General features: G+C 37.9%; 1 protein-coding gene across 2 annotated transcripts; it reads left to right on the top strand.

The window, feature by feature from the left end:
- The first annotated feature begins 1,876 nt into the window (after positions 1-1,876).
- Positions 1,877-14,806, top strand: LOC117315934 (sulfotransferase family cytosolic 1B member 1-like). 2 transcript variants are annotated; one of them, XM_033870360.1, is made up of 6 exons: positions 1,877-1,957; positions 4,930-5,286; positions 5,840-6,154; positions 6,991-7,094; positions 8,838-9,018; positions 13,665-14,806. In XM_033870360.1, exons 2-6 carry the CDS (start codon positions 5,160-5,162, stop codon positions 13,775-13,777), a joined length of 840 nt encoding a protein of 279 aa, XP_033726251.1. In that variant the 5' UTR covers positions 1,877-1,957; positions 4,930-5,159; the 3' UTR covers positions 13,778-14,806. The 2 variants fall into 2 exon arrangements, with proteins under 2 accessions (XP_033726251.1, XP_033726250.1); XM_033870359.1 differs by lacking the exon at positions 1,877-1,957 and having other exon boundaries at positions 4,688-5,286.
- The last annotated feature ends 4,775 nt before the right edge of the window (positions 14,807-19,581 follow it).

Raw genomic sequence — 19,581 nt, forward strand, 5'->3', positions numbered from 1 at the left:
CTAGTACCAAAGAACGAAGAAATAATATACTAGAATCTAGTACCAAATAATGAAGAAATAATATACTAGTACCAAATGATGAAGAAATAATATACTAGTACCAAATGATAAAGAAATAATATACTAGTACCAAATGATGAAGAAATAATATACTAGTACCAAATGATGAAGAAATAATATACTAGTACCAAAGAATGAAGAAATAATATACTAGTACCAAATGATGAAGAAATAATATACTAGTACCAAAGAACGAAGAAATAATATACTAGTACCAAATGATGAAGAAATAATATACTAGTACCAAAGAATGAAGAAATGATATACTAGTACCAAATGATGAAGAAATAATATACTAGTACCAAAGAATGAAGAGATAATATACTAGAATCTAGTACCAAAAAATGAAGAAATTATATACTAGTACCAAATGATGAAGAAATAATATACTAGTACCAAATAATGAAGAAATAATATACTAGTACCAAAGAATGAAGAGATAATATACTAGTACCAAATGATGAAGAAATAATATACTAGTACCAAATGATGAAGAAATGATATACTAGTACCAAATGATGAAGAAATAATATACTGGTACCAAATGATGAAGAAATAATATACTAGTACCAAATGATGAAGAAATAATATACTAGTACCAAATGATGAAGAAATAATATACTAGTACCAAATGATGAAGAAATAATATACTAGTACCAAATGATGAAGAAATAATATACTAGTACCAAATGATGAAGAAATAATATACTAGTACCAAATGATGAAGAAATAATATACTAGTACCAAATGATGAAGAGATAATATACTAGTACCAAATAATGAAGAAATGATATACTAGTACCAAATGATGAAGAAATAATATACTAGTACCAAATGATGGAGAAATAATATACTAGTACCAAATGATGAAGAAATAATATACTAGTACCAAATGATGAAGAAATAATATACTAGTACCAACTGATGAAGAAATAATATACTAGTACCAACTGATGAAGAAATAATATACTGGTACCAAATGATGAAGAAATAATATACTAGTACCAAATGATGAAGAAATAATATACTAGTACCAAATGATGAAGAAATAATATACTAGTACCAAATGATGAAGAAATAATATACTAGTACCAAATGATGAAGAAATAATATACTAGTACCAAATGATGAAGAAATAATATACTAGTACCAAATGATGAAGAAATAATATACTAGTACCAAAGAATGAAGAAATAATGTACTAGTACCAAATAATGAACACCAAAATACACCATACATCTGTTTTATCCTTCTATAACCCGTCAGTGATGACAGAGAAAAACAACGCCATCTAGTATGCAGCATATCAGATACGTTATGTCAACTTTCAACTATATTTTCTCAATTCTTACAAAACTAAGAGGTATATGGAGAAAACAGTAGCAAGCCTTGTTATCGTGAATTCATTTTGAGTTGTTAAGGTGTCCCGACACTTTATCACTAACCCTCCACCTCTGGGTTGCGAGTTCGAAACCTACGTGGGGCAGTTGCCAGGTACTGACCGTAGGCCGGTGGTTTTTCTCCGGGTACTCCGGCTTTCCTCCACCTCCAAAACCTGGCACGTCCTTAAATGACCCTGGCTGTTAATAGGACGTTAAACAAAAACAAACCAAACCAAACCTCGAGTTAAGCAGTCGTTGAATAATTAGAGTTCGAGATAATAAGAGTTTTCTGTATAAACAATATTTATCACAATACCATAAATACGAAGCACATTTCATGGAACATTTAAAAACCAAATTAGAGTCAAAATAAACGTTTTTAGTTTTTTAACGCATCGCTGCATATCTCCTCTCGTGCTCCCCATCGGTGTATTCCGAATAGAGAAATGTCGTTTTGGGTGAGTGAGTTATATACGGTGGTCATGTAAACAGAAGGAAGAAAATAGCTGACTATGGTATGTAATACTAGAGAATGCTTCCATCTATGTCCATGTCATGTCCGTCTCGTATCTTTTTTTATCGCGTCAGTTATAAAAAGGAAATAATTTTTGTTAATTACAGCATTTGGAATCCCTAAGTAATACAGATGACCTATATACATGTAAATAAGGGCTTTGTTTACATCTGAGTGTATGTAAACATGTTTTCTTCAAAATTACAAATTCAGGTACAGGAATAGAACAATGGCGATGTCGAACATTTGGTAGCATCTAAGGTCTGTACAAAAGTCAAGCAGGTATATACTGAGATAATCTAATTAATCTAATTAGGCATTTTTATGTTGGTATTTTAATGGGAATTGACACAATACCGAGCTGGGTTATGAAGGGAAAGAACTCTATCGAACTCCACTGTGTGTCATATCACAGACGTCTGCTTCTGTTTAGTATTGATATACAAGAATACGTTGATATATAGTAGGAGTAGGGACCGATATTTGATATTTGTTCTTTATTAATACTAACCAGAAGCAGACGTCTGTGGTCATATGAGAACTTGTCTCCATTGTGAATGTGAAACGCAATTTTGTATTGTCCTACATTTAAGACAATAAACAAGACATTTCAGTTTTCTGATGGATTATTGGAGATACACAAACAGAACATGGTGAATTAAAAACACTGAATGCTTACACAACTACATCAAGAAAGCTTCCATGCATGTGAAATAGGCCAATTTTGGACTACAAATCATACTGAAAAAGCAGAGAACAAGAGTGCATAGACAATTTTCAAACTAAAATCAACACATTTCGAGAGAAGCCGATATACAACATAAAGACACATCGCGCTTCCGGAATGAACCTAGGAAAATATGAAAACCAGACCAGGTGTTCCTGAAGTTATAGCGTTTTCTACTTCCCCGATATATACTCCATCAAATCAAGGTGGTGTCACGTCCTCAAAATGAGAACAGGGGTAATGAAAACATCGTAACTACCAGGCATATCTACCAGCATCGAATACATCTACAATGTAACTTCGAACTAGGACTTATAATACGTTCCGGTCAGATCATGATTGGTTTGGTTTAGGATTGTTTAACGTACTATCGACAGCTATGGTCATTTAAGAACGGCCTCCCCGGTGTATTAGGGGACCGCGGTGCCGACACTTTATCACTAGCCCTCTTCCTTTGGGTTGCGAATTCGAAACCTATATGGGGCAGTTGCCATGGAATTGACCGTAGGCCGGTGTTTTTTCTCCGAGTACACCGGCTTTCCCCCCACCTCCAAAACCTGGCACGTCCTTAAATGGCACTGGTTGTTAATAGGATGTTAAACAAAATAAACCAAACCAAACCTTGTGTGTTGTTTAACGTCCTATCAACAGTTAGCTAGCTAGCTGCGGTATATTTTCGTTCGTCTCCTTGTGATAGCGACTGGTGCCGACTTTATAGTGCTACCTCACTGAAGCGCACACCACCCGGTCACATGATACTGACGAGTCATGACAGCGACCATAAATCATCAAGGAGTTGTAAGAATTGGTTCACTTGTTTTTTAGTCAGGTCATTAAAATGTTCATTAATTGTGATTAAAAAAAGTATTTTCGCCGATACCCCCTCCCCATCAAATGTAGGCGGAGACGAAGGATCAAGATGTTTTTAACTGTGGAGGGAGGAGAAATTCAGCTTACCACAGGAAGCTTATACTAAATATGACTGATATCTTTGACGAATATGACACGAGACCACTATCTTTCTTCTTTAAACAACAGAAGAAATCAATATTTTTCCATGTCATCCAATTTTTTAGTTATTTGAATTAAAATAGAGTAATATTCGTTGAAATTATGTTATATCTCATACTGCACGTCTAACATTCCTTCACACCAACATAATTGTGTTGTATTAGTTTAAAATTTACATATTAAAGTGTAAAATTTACAGATTAAAGTGTGGAAAATGAAGATAAAAAAGTTTCGATATGGCTCTTATACGCTTCCGTAGTTGATAGTGTGATTGTAAACTAACATAAAAGACTACAACATGTTATCAGCATTTCTCTGTCAAAATCAAGGACTGTAATCTGCCCCGACCGTCAATTTGTGCTTCATAGGTAAGTATACAAAAGAGGTCATTACAGAGTAAACCTCTCGGAATCCGGACAGATCACTGACTGAAGTCGGTGAGAGGAAACCTATAGGTTACCGCCTACATGACTCCGCCTTTTGCTAGGTTTTGCCTTCCTTCCTTCCTTCCTTCCTTCCTTCCTTCCTTCCTTCCTTCCTTCCTACCTACACATGTATTGCGTTGTATTGTACCGTGTTGTATTGTAAGGTATGGTATTGCATGGTATTGTATCATATTGTATTGTATCGTATTGTATTGTATTGTTGTATTGTGTTGCATTGTTAGGAGAGGGCCTTGTAAGTGTGTCCAATCCCTTGTTTGTATTGTCAATAAAATATGTTTGAATGAGCATATGTACATTTTTAGAGGAAAAATTACTCCCTAAAATGAAAAAGGAGGTCTGTTTATAAAATATTGATGTCGAGACCATTGTTTGAAATATTTGTTCGGTAAAATATTTTGTGTCTTGTTTCGACCGGATAACATATAGCAACTACACATTTTGATCCCTGGCATCACGTGACGAAAACGCTTTATACAGTTCTTTATCAAGAATTCAGCATAAGCCAGTACTTGTCATATAGACATTACGTATATGTGTAGTACATTCCTCTCAGATAATATAATGGCTCTACATGTATCAAACATTGCATCAACTTTTAATAAACTTTTGCTTACAAATCATTTTTGATACGTAGAAGTTTTTGGTTCTTTAAGTAAACGTTTTCGATGAGCAAACTCCCCGTTCTATGATGGTATTATTTGGGGTTTATTTCTAAAATAATTGTTTTAAATGTTCTATTTGAAGTACAATGTACACAGAGGTTTCAGTTTGATATTTTTTTAATTGCAGTGTCAAGGTGGAAGAATTTCGGTATATTTCATGAATTAAGATCTGGCGTTTTATTCAAAGATCCCTTGTTCGAGATTGTTATGAGTGACAGTAACTGTGAAGAACTGAAGTTGTTTTGTTTGTATCATTGACGTAGTGTCACTACAAACCAACCAGGATGGACAGAAAAATGGACAAGGAAGATCAGTGTGGAAGCATAAAAAACGGATAAGGTCGAATTCGAGGTACGAATGAAATCGTATGAGGGGTTTAATTACCCATACGAAATTATGGATAATATTGGCGATCATCTACGTCACATCCGGGACATGGAGCTTCGGGACGATGACGTCTTCATTACTTCATATCCTAAATCAGGTAACAGTTTGAGAAAAATGTACATTTCCGTTTTCTTTCGATCTTAGGAAAAAATGAGTTTAAATCCATCAACATGGTTTTGTTTTATTATATGGAGCGTTTTTACGTTTGTTACAAAGCCACTGATGTACTAAGAACCTTTTTTTGAAATATGATATTGTGATGCATTTAAAGAACCTTTTTTTGAAATATGATATTGTGATGCATTTTAAGACATACAATTTTATATTTTGACATTTTTTTCGACCTGTTTCGAGGTTTTTGGTCGCCTGCTATGATCACTTAAGGTCCTTGGTAGTACGGACAAGTCGTGAGAAAGACGAAGTAACTGTTTGATACAGTTTAATTAATTTTTGATCTATCATATCTAATTCTCAACTTGTTGTGACATGTGCTATTGTCTTTTGTACAATGATCACTTACTAAATTTTCTTTAAGAAAACATTCATTGGATTAATGGAAGATCGTAGTTAAGGAATCTTAATTCATTCCTATGGGTACTTTTAAGTTAAGGAATATCAATGAAACTGGGGCCTGGTTACTATGGTTACAGGGACACACTGGATTTATGAGATCGTGTACATGTTGCTACGCGACCACACAGCCTACTGCCGGAAGCACCACCTATTGGACGTGGAGAGTATGGACGTCTTTAACAATGCTCCGTCACCAAGGGTATTCATAACGCACATACCGATAGACCGGTTACCATGGCGACTAAGTCAAGGTCGGGTCAAGGTCATTAACATAACCAGGAACCCCAAGGATGTCGTTGTATCTCACTTTTGTTTCGTTAAGAGACTAGCTATGACGGCGTTCGACGGGGAGTTTAATTATTCCTATGTGGATAAATTCCTCCGCGGAGATGGTAAGTGGCATAAACTGATGACACTGTTCAATTTTGGTTCTTAAAACCCATTGGGGTTAATATCGGAGGTGTGAGTTTAATCTTTCCTTCAGATTTCGCAGTATACATATCACGATATAGCATTTTAATTGGTTTAAAATATTTAATCAGTTTTCCTTCAGCTTTGATTTGTTGACATATTTCGAGTTTCCTCCGTCGACTCCTAGATATCAGCACGTTAGACCTCATACGTCATTGACGAATCCTAGCATGACAAAACATCTGCATGGTGCAGCTAATACCTTGGGTGCCTTTAGCACAATCCTTCGAGCTCTGACGTCATCGATGAGTCTCAGAAGGACGGAAAAGGTGCACAGTTTAGATCATTTTGGATCTACTGTACCAAACTCTCATCCCCCAGCTTATATTGAAATGTGCTAGTATCTTTGGACTGATCAGTAGCTTCATAAACAATGGATGTATGCAGTATTATATTTTATTTATGCACATTGATGTTTACTTCTTCCAAAAGGACTTTGGGAAAAACTAGGGTTCCCGAAATCCGTCACATCTTTCGCTTTCTGATCAGGTCTACAAATTTACATTTCCAGAATGCAGCTCGTTTTCATTGCAATTTTTGACAGAATTTAGCTATTTTAACTTTCGAGAGGAGGGGCGATCAGGGACATATCTTTCTGTAGCGATATTCAATGCGTTTGTTATATCGATGATTTCTTTATGCTAACACTCTATATATATTACACGGTTAAATCATTTTAATTCTAGGCGAGACAATTATTACAAATTCTTGAACATATCACTCATATTCGGTTTTTCAATGGTTTTATTTCATGTAGTTCCATATGATTCCTGGTTCCGTAGCGTTCTCACATGGGAGAAGTTTCCACAAACACACCCGGAAGTGCCCTTTTTGATGATGAATTATGAAGATATGAAAACAGTAAGTACGACAGAATGATAGCAATTTTTCAAATCTCAGAAATGATTTCAATTCAACAAGGTCACGGCCAGCCTCTGGGACGAATAGTCCATCAGCTACAAGGTCACAGCCATCCTCGTGGACGAATAGTCCTCCAGCTACAAGGTCACGGCCTGCCTCTGGGACGAATAGTCCACCAGCTACAAGGTTACGGCAAACCTCGGGGATGATTAGTCCACCAGCTACAAGGTCACGGCCAGCCTCTGGGACGAATAGTCCACCAGCTACAAGGTTACGGCAAACCTCTGGGACGAATAGTCCACCAGCTACAAGGTTACGGCAAACCTCGTGGACGAATAGTCCATCAGCTACAAGGTTATGGCAAACCTCGTGGACGAATAGTCCACCAGCTACAAGGTTACGGCAAACCTCGTGGACGAATAGTCCACCAGCTACAAGGTTACGGCAAACCTCGTGGACGAATAGTCCACCAGCTACAAGGTTACGGCAAACCTCGTGGACGAATAGTCCACCAGCTACAAGGTTACGGCCGACCTCGTGGACGAATAGTCCATCAGCTACAAGGTCACAGACTGCCTCTGGGACGAATAGTCCATCAGCAACAAGGTCACGGCCGACCTCGGGGACGAATAGTCCTCCAGCTACAAGGTCACGGCCGACCTCGTGGACGAATAGTCAATCAGCTACAAGGTCACGGCCGACCTCGGGGACGAATAGTCCACCAGCTACAAGGTTACGGCCGACCTTGTGGACGAATAGTCCATCAGCAATAAGGTCACGGCCGACCTCGGGGACGAATAGTCCATCAGCTACAAGGTCACAGCCAACCTCGTGGACGAATAGTCCATCAGCTACAAGGTTACAGCCGACCTCGGGGACGAATAGTCCTCCAGCTACAAGGTCACGGCCTGCCTCTGGGACGAATAGTCCACCAGCTACAAGGTCACGGCCAGCCTCGGGCCGAATAGTCCACCAGCTACAAGGTTACGGCAAACCTCGGGGACAAATAGTCCACCAGCTACAAGGTCATGGCCTGCCTCTGGGACGAATAGTCCACCAGCTACAAGGTTACGGCCGACCTCGGGGACGATTAGTCCACCAGCTACAAGGTCACGGCCAGCCTCTGGGACGATTAGTCCACCAGCTACAAGGTCACGGCCAGACTCGGGGACGAATAGTCCATCAGCTACAAGGTCACAGCCAACCTCGTGGACGAATAGTCCATCAGCTACAAGGTCACAGCCAACCTTGTGGACGAATAGTCCACCAGCTACAAGGTTGCCACCATTCTCGGGAGTTGATATTTATAAACGACCATTCTCGGGAGTTGATATTCATAAACGACCATTCTCGGGAGTTGCTATTTATAAACGACCATTCTCGGGAGTTGATATTTATAAACGACCATTCTCGGGAGTTGATATTTATAAACTACCATTCTCGGGAGTTGATATTTATAAACTACCATTCTCTGGGGTCGATATACAACCCCTGTGTCGTAAATTTCTTGGACTGCCGTCTGTTTCGATGTCAAACTTTTCGTTAATAAAATTTTACGTTTTTTTTTTTTTGTAATTACAAACATTTTCCCGACAATTAGATGTACAAACGGCCATACTTTACACATTTTGACACATGATTATCAAACAACTTCAACCTGTCGTTATTTCAATGAAATATGAGATGGCTCCATAAAACACCATATTTCAAAATTCGAATAACTTGTGAATCTTTTTTTCCCAGAATCCTCGACAGGAAATTGAAAAAGTTGCTATTTTTCTTGGAAAGACAACTGACGGAGTTGTTTTGGACGAAATTGCAGACAAATGTTCCTTTATCAAGACACATCAAGATAAAGTGGACCACCCGGACCCACTCTTCGATACTTTCTCTAGGGATGGGCCTCAGATAATATATAGAAAAGGTATTTTATATCTCAAAGACAATGGTAAAATGTCTGAATTCTTATGGATATTGACATCAGTATATATGTAATTTAGCATTTGAAATTGATCAAATTTTCACTACATGTAATTGAATTTATAACATTATATTATTATATTCTATTACATTGACACTCTTTACATGTATTCGTATGATGTACTAATACATAATCCAATGCTGGTATTTTCACCTACGGGGCCGAAATAAATGAACTGGACTAAATATATGTATACATATTGTAATATGTAATATATAAACATATCAATAAACACATCCAGAATATGAAATTATCCTGTATTAGACATTTTCCTCTAAAGTTTTTTTCATCTCATTTTAAATTTTTCTCTGAACTTCCCTACTAGATTTCCTCACTTTAGACACTTAACATCACTGGTGAGTCTAAGGACGAAAGCATCGTAAGAATCCATCATTCTGTACAAGTTACTGAAATTATATCTCAAGATACTACATGTGTTCAATTGTGTTTTTAAGAACGAAGATTTTTTAATCTGGGACTCCACCTGAGAATGTCTTACCTTACAATCACACCTGTCGTAAATTTTCTAGTTTGGCTGGTTTTCTTTAGCATTATCATTTCCCCTTCCTCGTAGCCATACCTGCCAACTCTAAGGAGTAAAACTTTCGATTTGATTTACAGCAAGTTTTTCGGTGAAACTGTTTTGCTCATTATTTTTAAAAATGTAAGAAGTGCATCAGAAATAACGACCTATGATATATACAATATATCCATATATCTAAGTTATCAGTTTGTCAAAAACATGCTTCTCCGATTCCCCACAATGGAAATATCGAGAAGGTGGTAAATATTGTAGTGAATTTGGAGTCCAACCACAACTGTTCAGTCTCCAGTATAGTTCCTATATTGGGGTATATGGTCCTATATTGGGGTATATGGTCCTATATTGGGGTGTATGGTCCTATATTGAGGGGTATGGTCCTATATTGGGGTATATTGACCTATATTGGGGTTTGTGGTCCTATATTGGGGTACATGGTCCTATATTGAGGTGTATGGTCCTATATTGGGGTATGTTGTCCTATATTGGGGTACATGGTCCTATATTGGGGTTTGTGGTCCTATATTGGGGTACATGGTCCTATATTGGGGTATATGGTCCTATATTGAGGTACATGGTCCTATATTGGGGTATGTGGTCCTATATTGAGGTACATGGTCCTATATTGGGGTATGTGGTCCTATATTGGGGTTTATGGTCCTATATTGGGGTACATGGTCCTATATTGGGGTTTGTGGTCCTATATTGGGGTGTATGGTCCTATATTGGGGTTTGTGGTCCTATATTGAGGTGTATGGTCCTATATTGAGGTGTATGGTCCTATATTGGGGTGTATGGTCCTATATTGGGGTGTATGGTCCTTATATTGGGTATATGGTCCTATATTGGGGTATATGGTCCTATATTGGGGTTTGTGGTCCTATATTGGGTTATATGGTCCTCTATTGGGGTTTATGGTCCTATATTGGGGTGTATGGTCCTATATTGGGGTGTATGGTCCTATATTGGGGTGTATGGTCCTATATTGGGGTTTGTGGTCCTATATTGGGGTGTATGGTCCTATATTGGGGTTTGTGGTCCTATATTGGGGTATATGGTCCTATATTGGGGTATATGGTCCTATATTGGGTACATGGTCCTATATTGGGGGTATGGTCCTATATTGGGGTATGGTCCTATATTGGAGTATATGGTCCTATATTGAGGTGTATGGTCCTATATTGGGGTACATGGTCCTATATTGGGGTATATTGTCCTATATTGAGGTACATGGTCCTATATTGGGGTTTATGGTCCTATATTGGGGTGTGTGGTCTTATATTGGGGTATATGGTCCTATATTGGGGTATATTGTCCTATATTGGGGTACATGGTCCTATATTGGGGTTTATGGTCCTATATTGGGGTATGTGGTCATATATTTGGGTATGTGGGTCCTATATCAGGGTACATGGTCCTATATTAGGGTATATGGTCCTATATTTGGGTATGTGGGTCCTATATCAGGGTATATGGTCCTATATTGAGATATGTGGTCCTATATTGGGGTATGTGGTCCTATATTGGGGTTTGTGGTCCTATATTGGGGTTTGTGGTCCTATATTGGGGTATGTGGTCCTATATTGGGGTTTATGGTCCTATATTGGGGTATATGGTCCTATATTTGGGTTTATGGTCCTATATTGGAGTATATGGTCCTATATTGGGGTATGTGGTCCTATATTGGTGTATGTGGTCCTATATTGGTGTATGTGGTCCTATATTTGGGTATGTGGTCCTATATTGGGGTTTATGGTCCTATATAGGGATATGTGGTCCTATATTGGGGTACATGGTCCTATATTGAGATATGTGGTTCTATATTGGTGTATGTGGTCCTATATTGGGGTATATGGTCCTATATTGGGGTTTATGGTCCTATATTGGGGTGTATGGTCCTATATTGGGGTATATGGTCCTATATTGGGGTTTGTGGTCCTATATTGGGGTTTATGGTCCTATATTGGGGTGTATGGTCCTATATTGGGGTTTATGGTCCTATATTGGGGTTTATGGTCCTATATTGGGGTATATGGTCCTATATTGGGGTTTATGGTCCTATATTGGGGTGTGTGGTCCTATATTGGGGTTTTACGGTCCTATATTGGGGTGTATGGTCCTATATTGAGTGTATGGTCCTATATTGGGGTTTGTGGTCCTATATTGAGCGTATGGTCCTATATTGGGGTTTGTGGTCCTATATTGAGTGTATGGTCCTATATTGGGGTACATGGTCCTATATTGGGGTACATGGTCCTATATTGGGGTACATGGTCCTATATTGGGTTATGTGGTCCTATATTGGGGTGTATGGTCCTATATTGGGGTTTATGGTCCTGTATTGGGTTATGTGGTCCTATATTGGGGTACATGGTCCTATATTGGGGTGTATAGGTCTAAATTGGGTACATGGTCCTATATTGGGGTGTATAGTCCTATATTGGGTTATGTGGTCCTATATTGAGGTGTATGGTCCTATATTGGGGTACATGGTCCTATATTGAGGTATATGGTCCTATATTGCGGTATATGGTCCTATATTGGGTATATGGTCCTATATTGTGGTGTATAGTCCTATATATGGGTATATCGTTCTATATTGGGGTGTATGGTCCTATATTGGGGTACATGGTCCTATATTGGGGTGTATGGTCCTATATTGGGGTATATAGTCCTATATTGGGGTATATGGTCCTATATTGGAGTGCATGGTCCTATATTGGTGTATGTGGTCCTATATTTGGGTATGTGGTCCTATATTAGGGTTTATGGTCCTATATAGGGATATATGGTCCTATATTGGAGTATATGGTCCTATATTGGGTAACGTGGTCCTATATTGGGATATGTGGTCCTATATTGGTGTATGTGGTCCTATATTGGGTTATATGGTCCTATATTGGGGTTTATGGTCCTATATTGGGGTTTATGGTCCTATATTGGGGTATATGGTCCTATATTGGGGTATGTGGTCCTGTATTGGGTTATGTGGTCCTATATTGGGGTACATGGTCCTATATTGGGGTACATGGTCCTATATTGGGGTGTATAGTCCTATATTGGGTTATGTGGTCCTATATTGGGGTGTATGGTCCTATATTGGGGTGTATGGTCCTGTATTGGGTTATGTGGTCCTATATTGGGGTACATGGTCCTATATCGGGGTACATGGTCCTATATTGGGGTGTATGGTCTTATATTGGGGTACATGGTCCTATATTGGGGTACATGGTCCTATATTGGGGTGTATGGTCCTATATTGGGGTATGTGGTCCTATATTGGGGTTTATGGTCCTATATTGGGTATATGGTCCTATATTGGGGTACATGGTCCTATATTGTGGTTAAAGTCCTATATTGGGTTATGTAGTCCTATATTGGGGAATATGGTCCTATATTGTGGTGTTTAGGTCTACATTGGGTACATGGTCCTATATTGTGATTAAAGTCCTATATTGGGTTATGTAGTCCTATATTGGGGAATATGGTCCTATATTGTGGTGTTTAGGTCTACATTGGGTACATGGTCCTATATTGTGGTTAAAGTCCTATATTGGGTTATGTAGTCCTATATTGGGGTATATGGTCCTATATTGGGGTGTATGGTCCTATATTGGGGTACATGGTCCTATATTGGGGTGTATGGTCCTATATTGGGGTATATAGTCCTATATTGGGGTATATGGTCCTATATTGGGGTATATAGTCCTATATTGGAGTGTATGGTCCTATATTGGGGTATGTGGTCCTTTATTGGGGTATGTGGTCCTATATTGGGGTTTGTGGTCCTATATTGAGGTGTATGGTCCTATATTGGGGTTTGTGGTCCTTTATTGGGGTTTGTGGTCCTTTATTGGGGTATATGGTCCTATATTGGGTATATGGTCCTTTATTGGGGTATATGGTCCTATATTGGGTATATGGTCCTATATTGGGGTATGTGGTCCTACATTGGGGTGTATGGTCCTATATTGGGGTATGTGGTCCTATATTTGGGTATATTGTTCAGTGATTGCATCTTAGTAATTTTACATTTGATACATTACAGGAGAGATAGGAGATTGGAAGAACTGGTTTACCGTGGCAGACAATGAAAAATTTGACCAGGTCTACAAAGAGAAAATGGCAGAATCAAACCTCATCTTTAGATTTTCATTGTGACTCATGTTTAACGATTTTGGGGATTTTTCATGACATTGAATATCCTACAACGCACTAGTATAACCACAGATGTCTGCTTTTGGTAAGTATTTATAGACAAATATTAACCTCTAGCCCTATTGTTACAGTAGGAGTAGGGGTTAATAGTTTTCTATAAATATGAACTAGAAACAGATGCCTGTGGTACATGTATATAGCTAAGCACTATTGGCCATATACAATGCGTGTATTGGGGTGTTGTATGCCAAGAGAATTGATTGTCAGTATTCTAGGAAGCACGGGTACAACATTATTGGCCAAGTATATAAACGGGAGAGAGACAAGAGAAATATTCATATGGAGTTTGGACGAAGAAGAACCACCTAGCCACGCCTATGTCTGTCCCAGGGAGATGTCCATCCCTGTGGACGTACCGGATGGATAGGACAAGACTCGCCTGAGGGGGATACAGGCACAGGAGGCACTCGACCACCGGCCCCCTCACGTCGCCTGAACACAGCAACTGAGTTAAACCAGTAGCCAACCAACCAAATATATAGTATACACAGTATAACTTATACGTCTGTGAGTATGTGCGTTTGTGCAGAGCTTGCAATCGGGTACAATCATAATATGGACTGATTTAGTTCATATATCCACACCCAGCTCTACACCTGAGATTCCGGTGGTTTAAGGTCAAAGGTCAAATGCTGTACTTTACCACTTTAAGGTGCCTGGCGGTATTTGTGATTCTGCGCTCACATTGCTATTATTTTAATAACTATTTAAATATTTGTATATAAACATGTAGATAAGCCTTTGTAAAGAAACACCTGGTCGCCTGGCCTCCCAATGTCTCCAGTGCTAGGCTTCTAGGACATTCCACATTTCTACCCTTACAAGGTTGTATTGCATTCCACGCTGGGGAACAAATAACAAGCTCTCTTTTTTTCATGTGCAGGAAAGGATAATTTTGATTTTATTATTTTCCATCTGGTATCCATGCTATCTGTTGAAGTCACTGAAAATATTGATACATCCCATATTTTTTTTTATTTTTTTTTGTATTCTGAAAAAGAAAGAGTGTTTGCTTACTAATTTTGTGCCATTGGGTTCGATCTACACTGTAGTTAGACTTGAATTCCTTGATTTCATTTAAAATATCAAACAAGAATATGAACATTATGACTCCATGTTTCATGTTTTGGTTGTCTTGGCCACCTGATACCATTGTTATGTGTTGGCCACCTGACACCATTGTAATGTGTTGGCCACCTGACACCATTGTTATGTGTTGGCCACCTGATACCATTGTTATGTTGGCCACCTGATACCATTGTTATGTTGGCCACCTGATACCATTGTAATGTGTTGGCCACCTGACACCATTGTAATGTGTTGGCCACCTGATACCATTGTTATGTTGGCCACCTGATACCATTGTTATGTGTTGGCCACCTGACACCATTGTTATGTGTTGGCCACCTGACACCATTGTTATGTGTTGGCCACCTGATACCATTGTTATATGTTAGCCACCTGATACCATTGTTATGTGTTGGCCACCTGACACCATTGTTATGTGTTGCCCACCTGATATCATTGTTATATGTTAGCCACCTGATACCATTGTTATGTGTTGGCCACCTGACACCATTGTTATGTGTTGGCCACCTGATACCATTCTTATGTATTGGCCACCTGACACCATTGTTATGTGTTTGCCACCTGATACCATTGTTATATGTTAGCCACCTGATACCATTGTTATGTGTTGGCCACCTGACACCATTGTTATGTGTTGCCCACCTGATATCATTGTTATATGTTAGCCACCTGATACCATTGTTATGTGTTGGCCACCTGACACCATTGTTATATGTTGGCCACCTGATACCATTGTTATATGTTGGCTACCTGACACCATTGTTATATGTTGGCTACCTGACACCATTGTTATTTGTATGTCCCTGTAAACTAATGTTACTACCTCATAACCAAGAATTTGTCAATACTCACTCTGTAATTATTTCAGAAGATTCCCATGTACTTGTTGGAAATAAATATTATTTGAAACAGAAATAGACTTTGTTCTAAATTTTTGCTGGTTGATTATATGTTGAATTTGTCTAAATTAACAAGAGATCCCAGAGGGATATTGCGCCCACCATTGAATGATCTTTATAGGTTCCATGTCAGATTGATTTTCATTTTATTTTTCCCTTCCACTTACTAATCTGTGAAAATTGAGAAACATCCCTTCAGTACTTTTCAAACAAGGGGAACCTATATATAAAATTTGAGATTTAGCGATAATGGCTGTCTATTGCCCAGGTTGTTTTCAGATTGATCCCAAAATGCAATAAAAGGAACCAAGGGGAACCTACATATGAAATTTTAGAAAGATCCCTTGAGTACCTTCTGTAAAATAGCGATAACAAACTTCAATTGTCAAAATCCATGATGGCTGCTTCTCGGCCATGTTGTTTTCAGACTGGTCCCAAAACGAAATATGCATAACCAGGGGCCAAGGGCAACCTACATATGAAATTTGAGAATGATCCCTTCAGTACTTTCTGAAAAATATCGATAACAAACTTCAATGGTCAAAATCCAAGATGGCTGCCAGTCGGCCATGTTGTTTTTCGACTGGTCCCAAAATGCAATATGCATAACAAAAGACCAAGGGCAACCTACATATGAAATTTGAGAATGATCCCTTCAGGACTTTCTGAGAAATAGCGATAACAAACTTCAATTGTCAAAATCAAAAATGGCTGCCAGTCGGCCATGTTGTTTTTTGACTGGTCCCAAAATGCAATATGCATAACAAAGGACCAAGGGCAACCTACATATGAAATTTGATAAAGATCCCTTCAGTACTTTCTGAGAAATAGCGATAACAAACTTCAATTGTCAAAATCCAACATGGCTGCCTGTCGGCCATGTTGTTTTCCGATTGGTCTCAAAATGCAATATGCATAACTAGGCACCAAGGGAAACCTACATTTGAAATTTGGAAAAGATCCCTTCAAGAGTTTCTGAGAAATAGCGATAACAAGAATTGTTTACAGACGGATGGACCACGGACGCAGGGCGATTTGAATAGCCCACCATCTGATGATGGTGGGCTAAAAAAATGAGAATGACATACATGATTATTTCTCATTCAAGACAAATCGGATACAAGTATTTCACAAGGACAGTTATTGCAATTACCTTTTCATGTCAACAATGACAATATTAAACAGATTAAGTTAGATACTAGTTATATTCAGCATAATTGGAATTCCAGTACTTTGGTGATTTGAAGCTTAAAAACATTGTATATAAGGGCTAAACTGAAATCTAGCAAGTTTCATTAAGTTGCCAAGGTTAACTTTTTTGACATCTTTTATTAAATTGGTATTTTAAAGCATTTCAGTTTTATGTATCTTTGGTTTATATGAAGTGAAGTTTGTTCAATGGCCACATATGGTCTAAGGGAGATAACTGATATACTGCACATTGTAATTAAGCTATTTTTTTATTTGTCGTATTCAAAATTGCAATAATTTTGAAGTACAACATATCAAGTGCTTTACACATATGTACATAATTTGAAGTTCTTTGAATCAATTTTCGAGATTAACAAGATTTTTTTTAGCAAACACCAATCGTCTTTCTAAACTTCTGGTAGGATACAGTCGGAGATGCCTTTCAGATGCGACATTTACAGCCGAGTTGAGCGTTACAGAGTAATGGTTTGGTTTGTTTAATGTCCTATTAACAGCCAGGGTCATTTCAGGACGTGCCAGGTTTTGAAGGTGGAGGAAAGCCGGAGTACCCAGAGAAAAACACTGTCCTACAGTCAGTACCTGGCATCTGCCCCACGTAGGATTCGACCTCGCAACCCAGAGGTGGAGGGCTAGTGATAAAGTGTGGAGACACCTTAACCACCACGGCCCCTTAGTGTTACAGAGTAAAGTATCCTGTTTGAGTATACAACACACTGACCCTGCTTCTGGGGCTTAAACTAGCGATCCTTCGATCACCAGCCCAGCATCCTACTACTTACCATGTATTGTGGGTGTAGTTTTCCTATCCTTTACACTGATATATTTAACAAGTATATTAACCTGATCACAAAAGGAAATTACGAAAAAGGCAAAAAAATGTCAAAAAATGGCTTTAATCTTTATAAATACAACATCAAAGCATGAACAATGACAACTGACCTCTAGGCCTAGCCTACAAGTAAGATTAAATCTCACTTCAACTTAAGTAACAAAAAAACATCTTTTGATATTCTAGTACAAAACTTCATTTCAGTACATATTTTACAAATTATATTTCAAAGGCAGCTTTAGATAAAATATTTCAGATTTCAAAATACATTACCTAAATTTAGCACTTCAGATTTCATGATTTCAAATTTAACAAAATCCTTTTAAAAATCTATTAGAATAGTTTCTATTTCTTTCTTTGGTTTATTACCTCAACTTAAGAACATGGAAAGTGGTTTTGACAACTTAATATGAAAATGTTATTAAAGGGGCATTCCTTCGTTTGAATAAAGTTTAGGTAGTCAAAATTAAACTCATTGGAAAATATGTATTTATTTACATCAATACAGCAATTTCACTCTCAAGGTAAACCAAAGTTATTTGAGTATTGAGTCCTGAAAATTCTTAAATCGACCCGAAGTATCAATAATTACTGCAAAGACATATGGTATTTGTATATGGTACGCCTTTACGGATACATTTTGGTGTTTATTTCATTACTTGTAAGCGCACTCATATAATCATCGTTCAGACATAGATTTCATCAATAGAAATTGTGCATGTTTCTGATGTCTGAAAGAAGTAATGCCCCTTTAAATGATGGAAGTTTCCAGGTCAAGATGACGCTTGTTTAGCATGAACAGTTTACATTTAACACACAAGTAAATATGGGAAGATATCATCTGTACTATCATCAACAATGTAAAACAAATTATCTAAAATCAATTGAACATTTATATTTGAACCAAGAAATATGAAAAAGGTTTTCCCTAACCATTCACTTTCACCCATTTAAACACAACTTAACACCTGAACAAAAACATACTTTAAGTTAAGACTTTTTTGTTTTCAATTTTCATGCTGTGTAAAGTTTTGATCAGTAAGGAAACAGCAAATTTATGGATTGGAATATAAAACAAAATAGTTTAGAAACTTAACCGTAATTTGATTTCCTGTAATGCTTTATTTTGCAAAAAAGTTCTAAAATAATATTACAATTAAATTCAATACATAATATGATGTATATACTTAACTGTCCTCGAGTCAAAAAACCGGTCTATAAAGCCCATATGTATTCGTTCCCAATGTTAAACAATTCACTACATGAACCGGTCTCTAAAGACCCCTTTTATCTTCTTGGGTTTAAGACATTTTTAGCTCTATCTACATAAACAAACATCCTTATAAAATACAAAGCAACACTAATACATAATCAGACTTCTTTGGTGATCAACCTATAACACTTTCTGACAAGCTCTCATCCTCCTTCATAAGAGGATGTCAAATCCTGATGACAAGCTCTCGTCCTTCATATGAGGAGGATGTCAAATCCTGATGACAAGCTCTCGTCCTCCTTCACAAGCTCTCATCCTCCTCTATATGAAGAAGAGGTCAAATCCTAATGACAAGCTCTCATTCTCCTCTATATGAGGAAGAGGTCAGATCCTGGTGACAAGCTCTCATCCTCCTCTATATGAAGAAGAGGTCAAATCCTGATGACAAGCTCTCATTCTCCTCTATACGAGGAAGAGGTCAGATCCTGATGACAAGCTCTCATCC

This window comes from Pecten maximus, chromosome 17 (assembly GCF_902652985.1).
Source record: "Pecten maximus chromosome 17, xPecMax1.1, whole genome shotgun sequence".
Classification (NCBI taxonomy): Eukaryota; Metazoa; Mollusca; class Bivalvia; order Pectinida; family Pectinidae; genus Pecten; species Pecten maximus.

What these genes read in the sequence shown, in the direction of transcription:
- LOC117315934 (XM_033870360.1), top strand. Translation starts at nt 5,160, where the DNA reads ATGAAATCGTATGAGGGGTTTAATTACCCATACGAAATTATGGATAAT. An exon ending in ATTATGAAGATATGAAAACA is followed by an intron (nt 7,095 to 8,837) that starts GTAAGTACGACA and finishes TTTTTTTCCCAG; the next exon opens with AATCCTCGACAGGAAATTGA. An exon ending in TCAGATAATATATAGAAAAG is followed by an intron (nt 9,019 to 13,664) that starts GTATTTTATATC and finishes GATACATTACAG; the next exon opens with GAGAGATAGGAGATTGGAAG.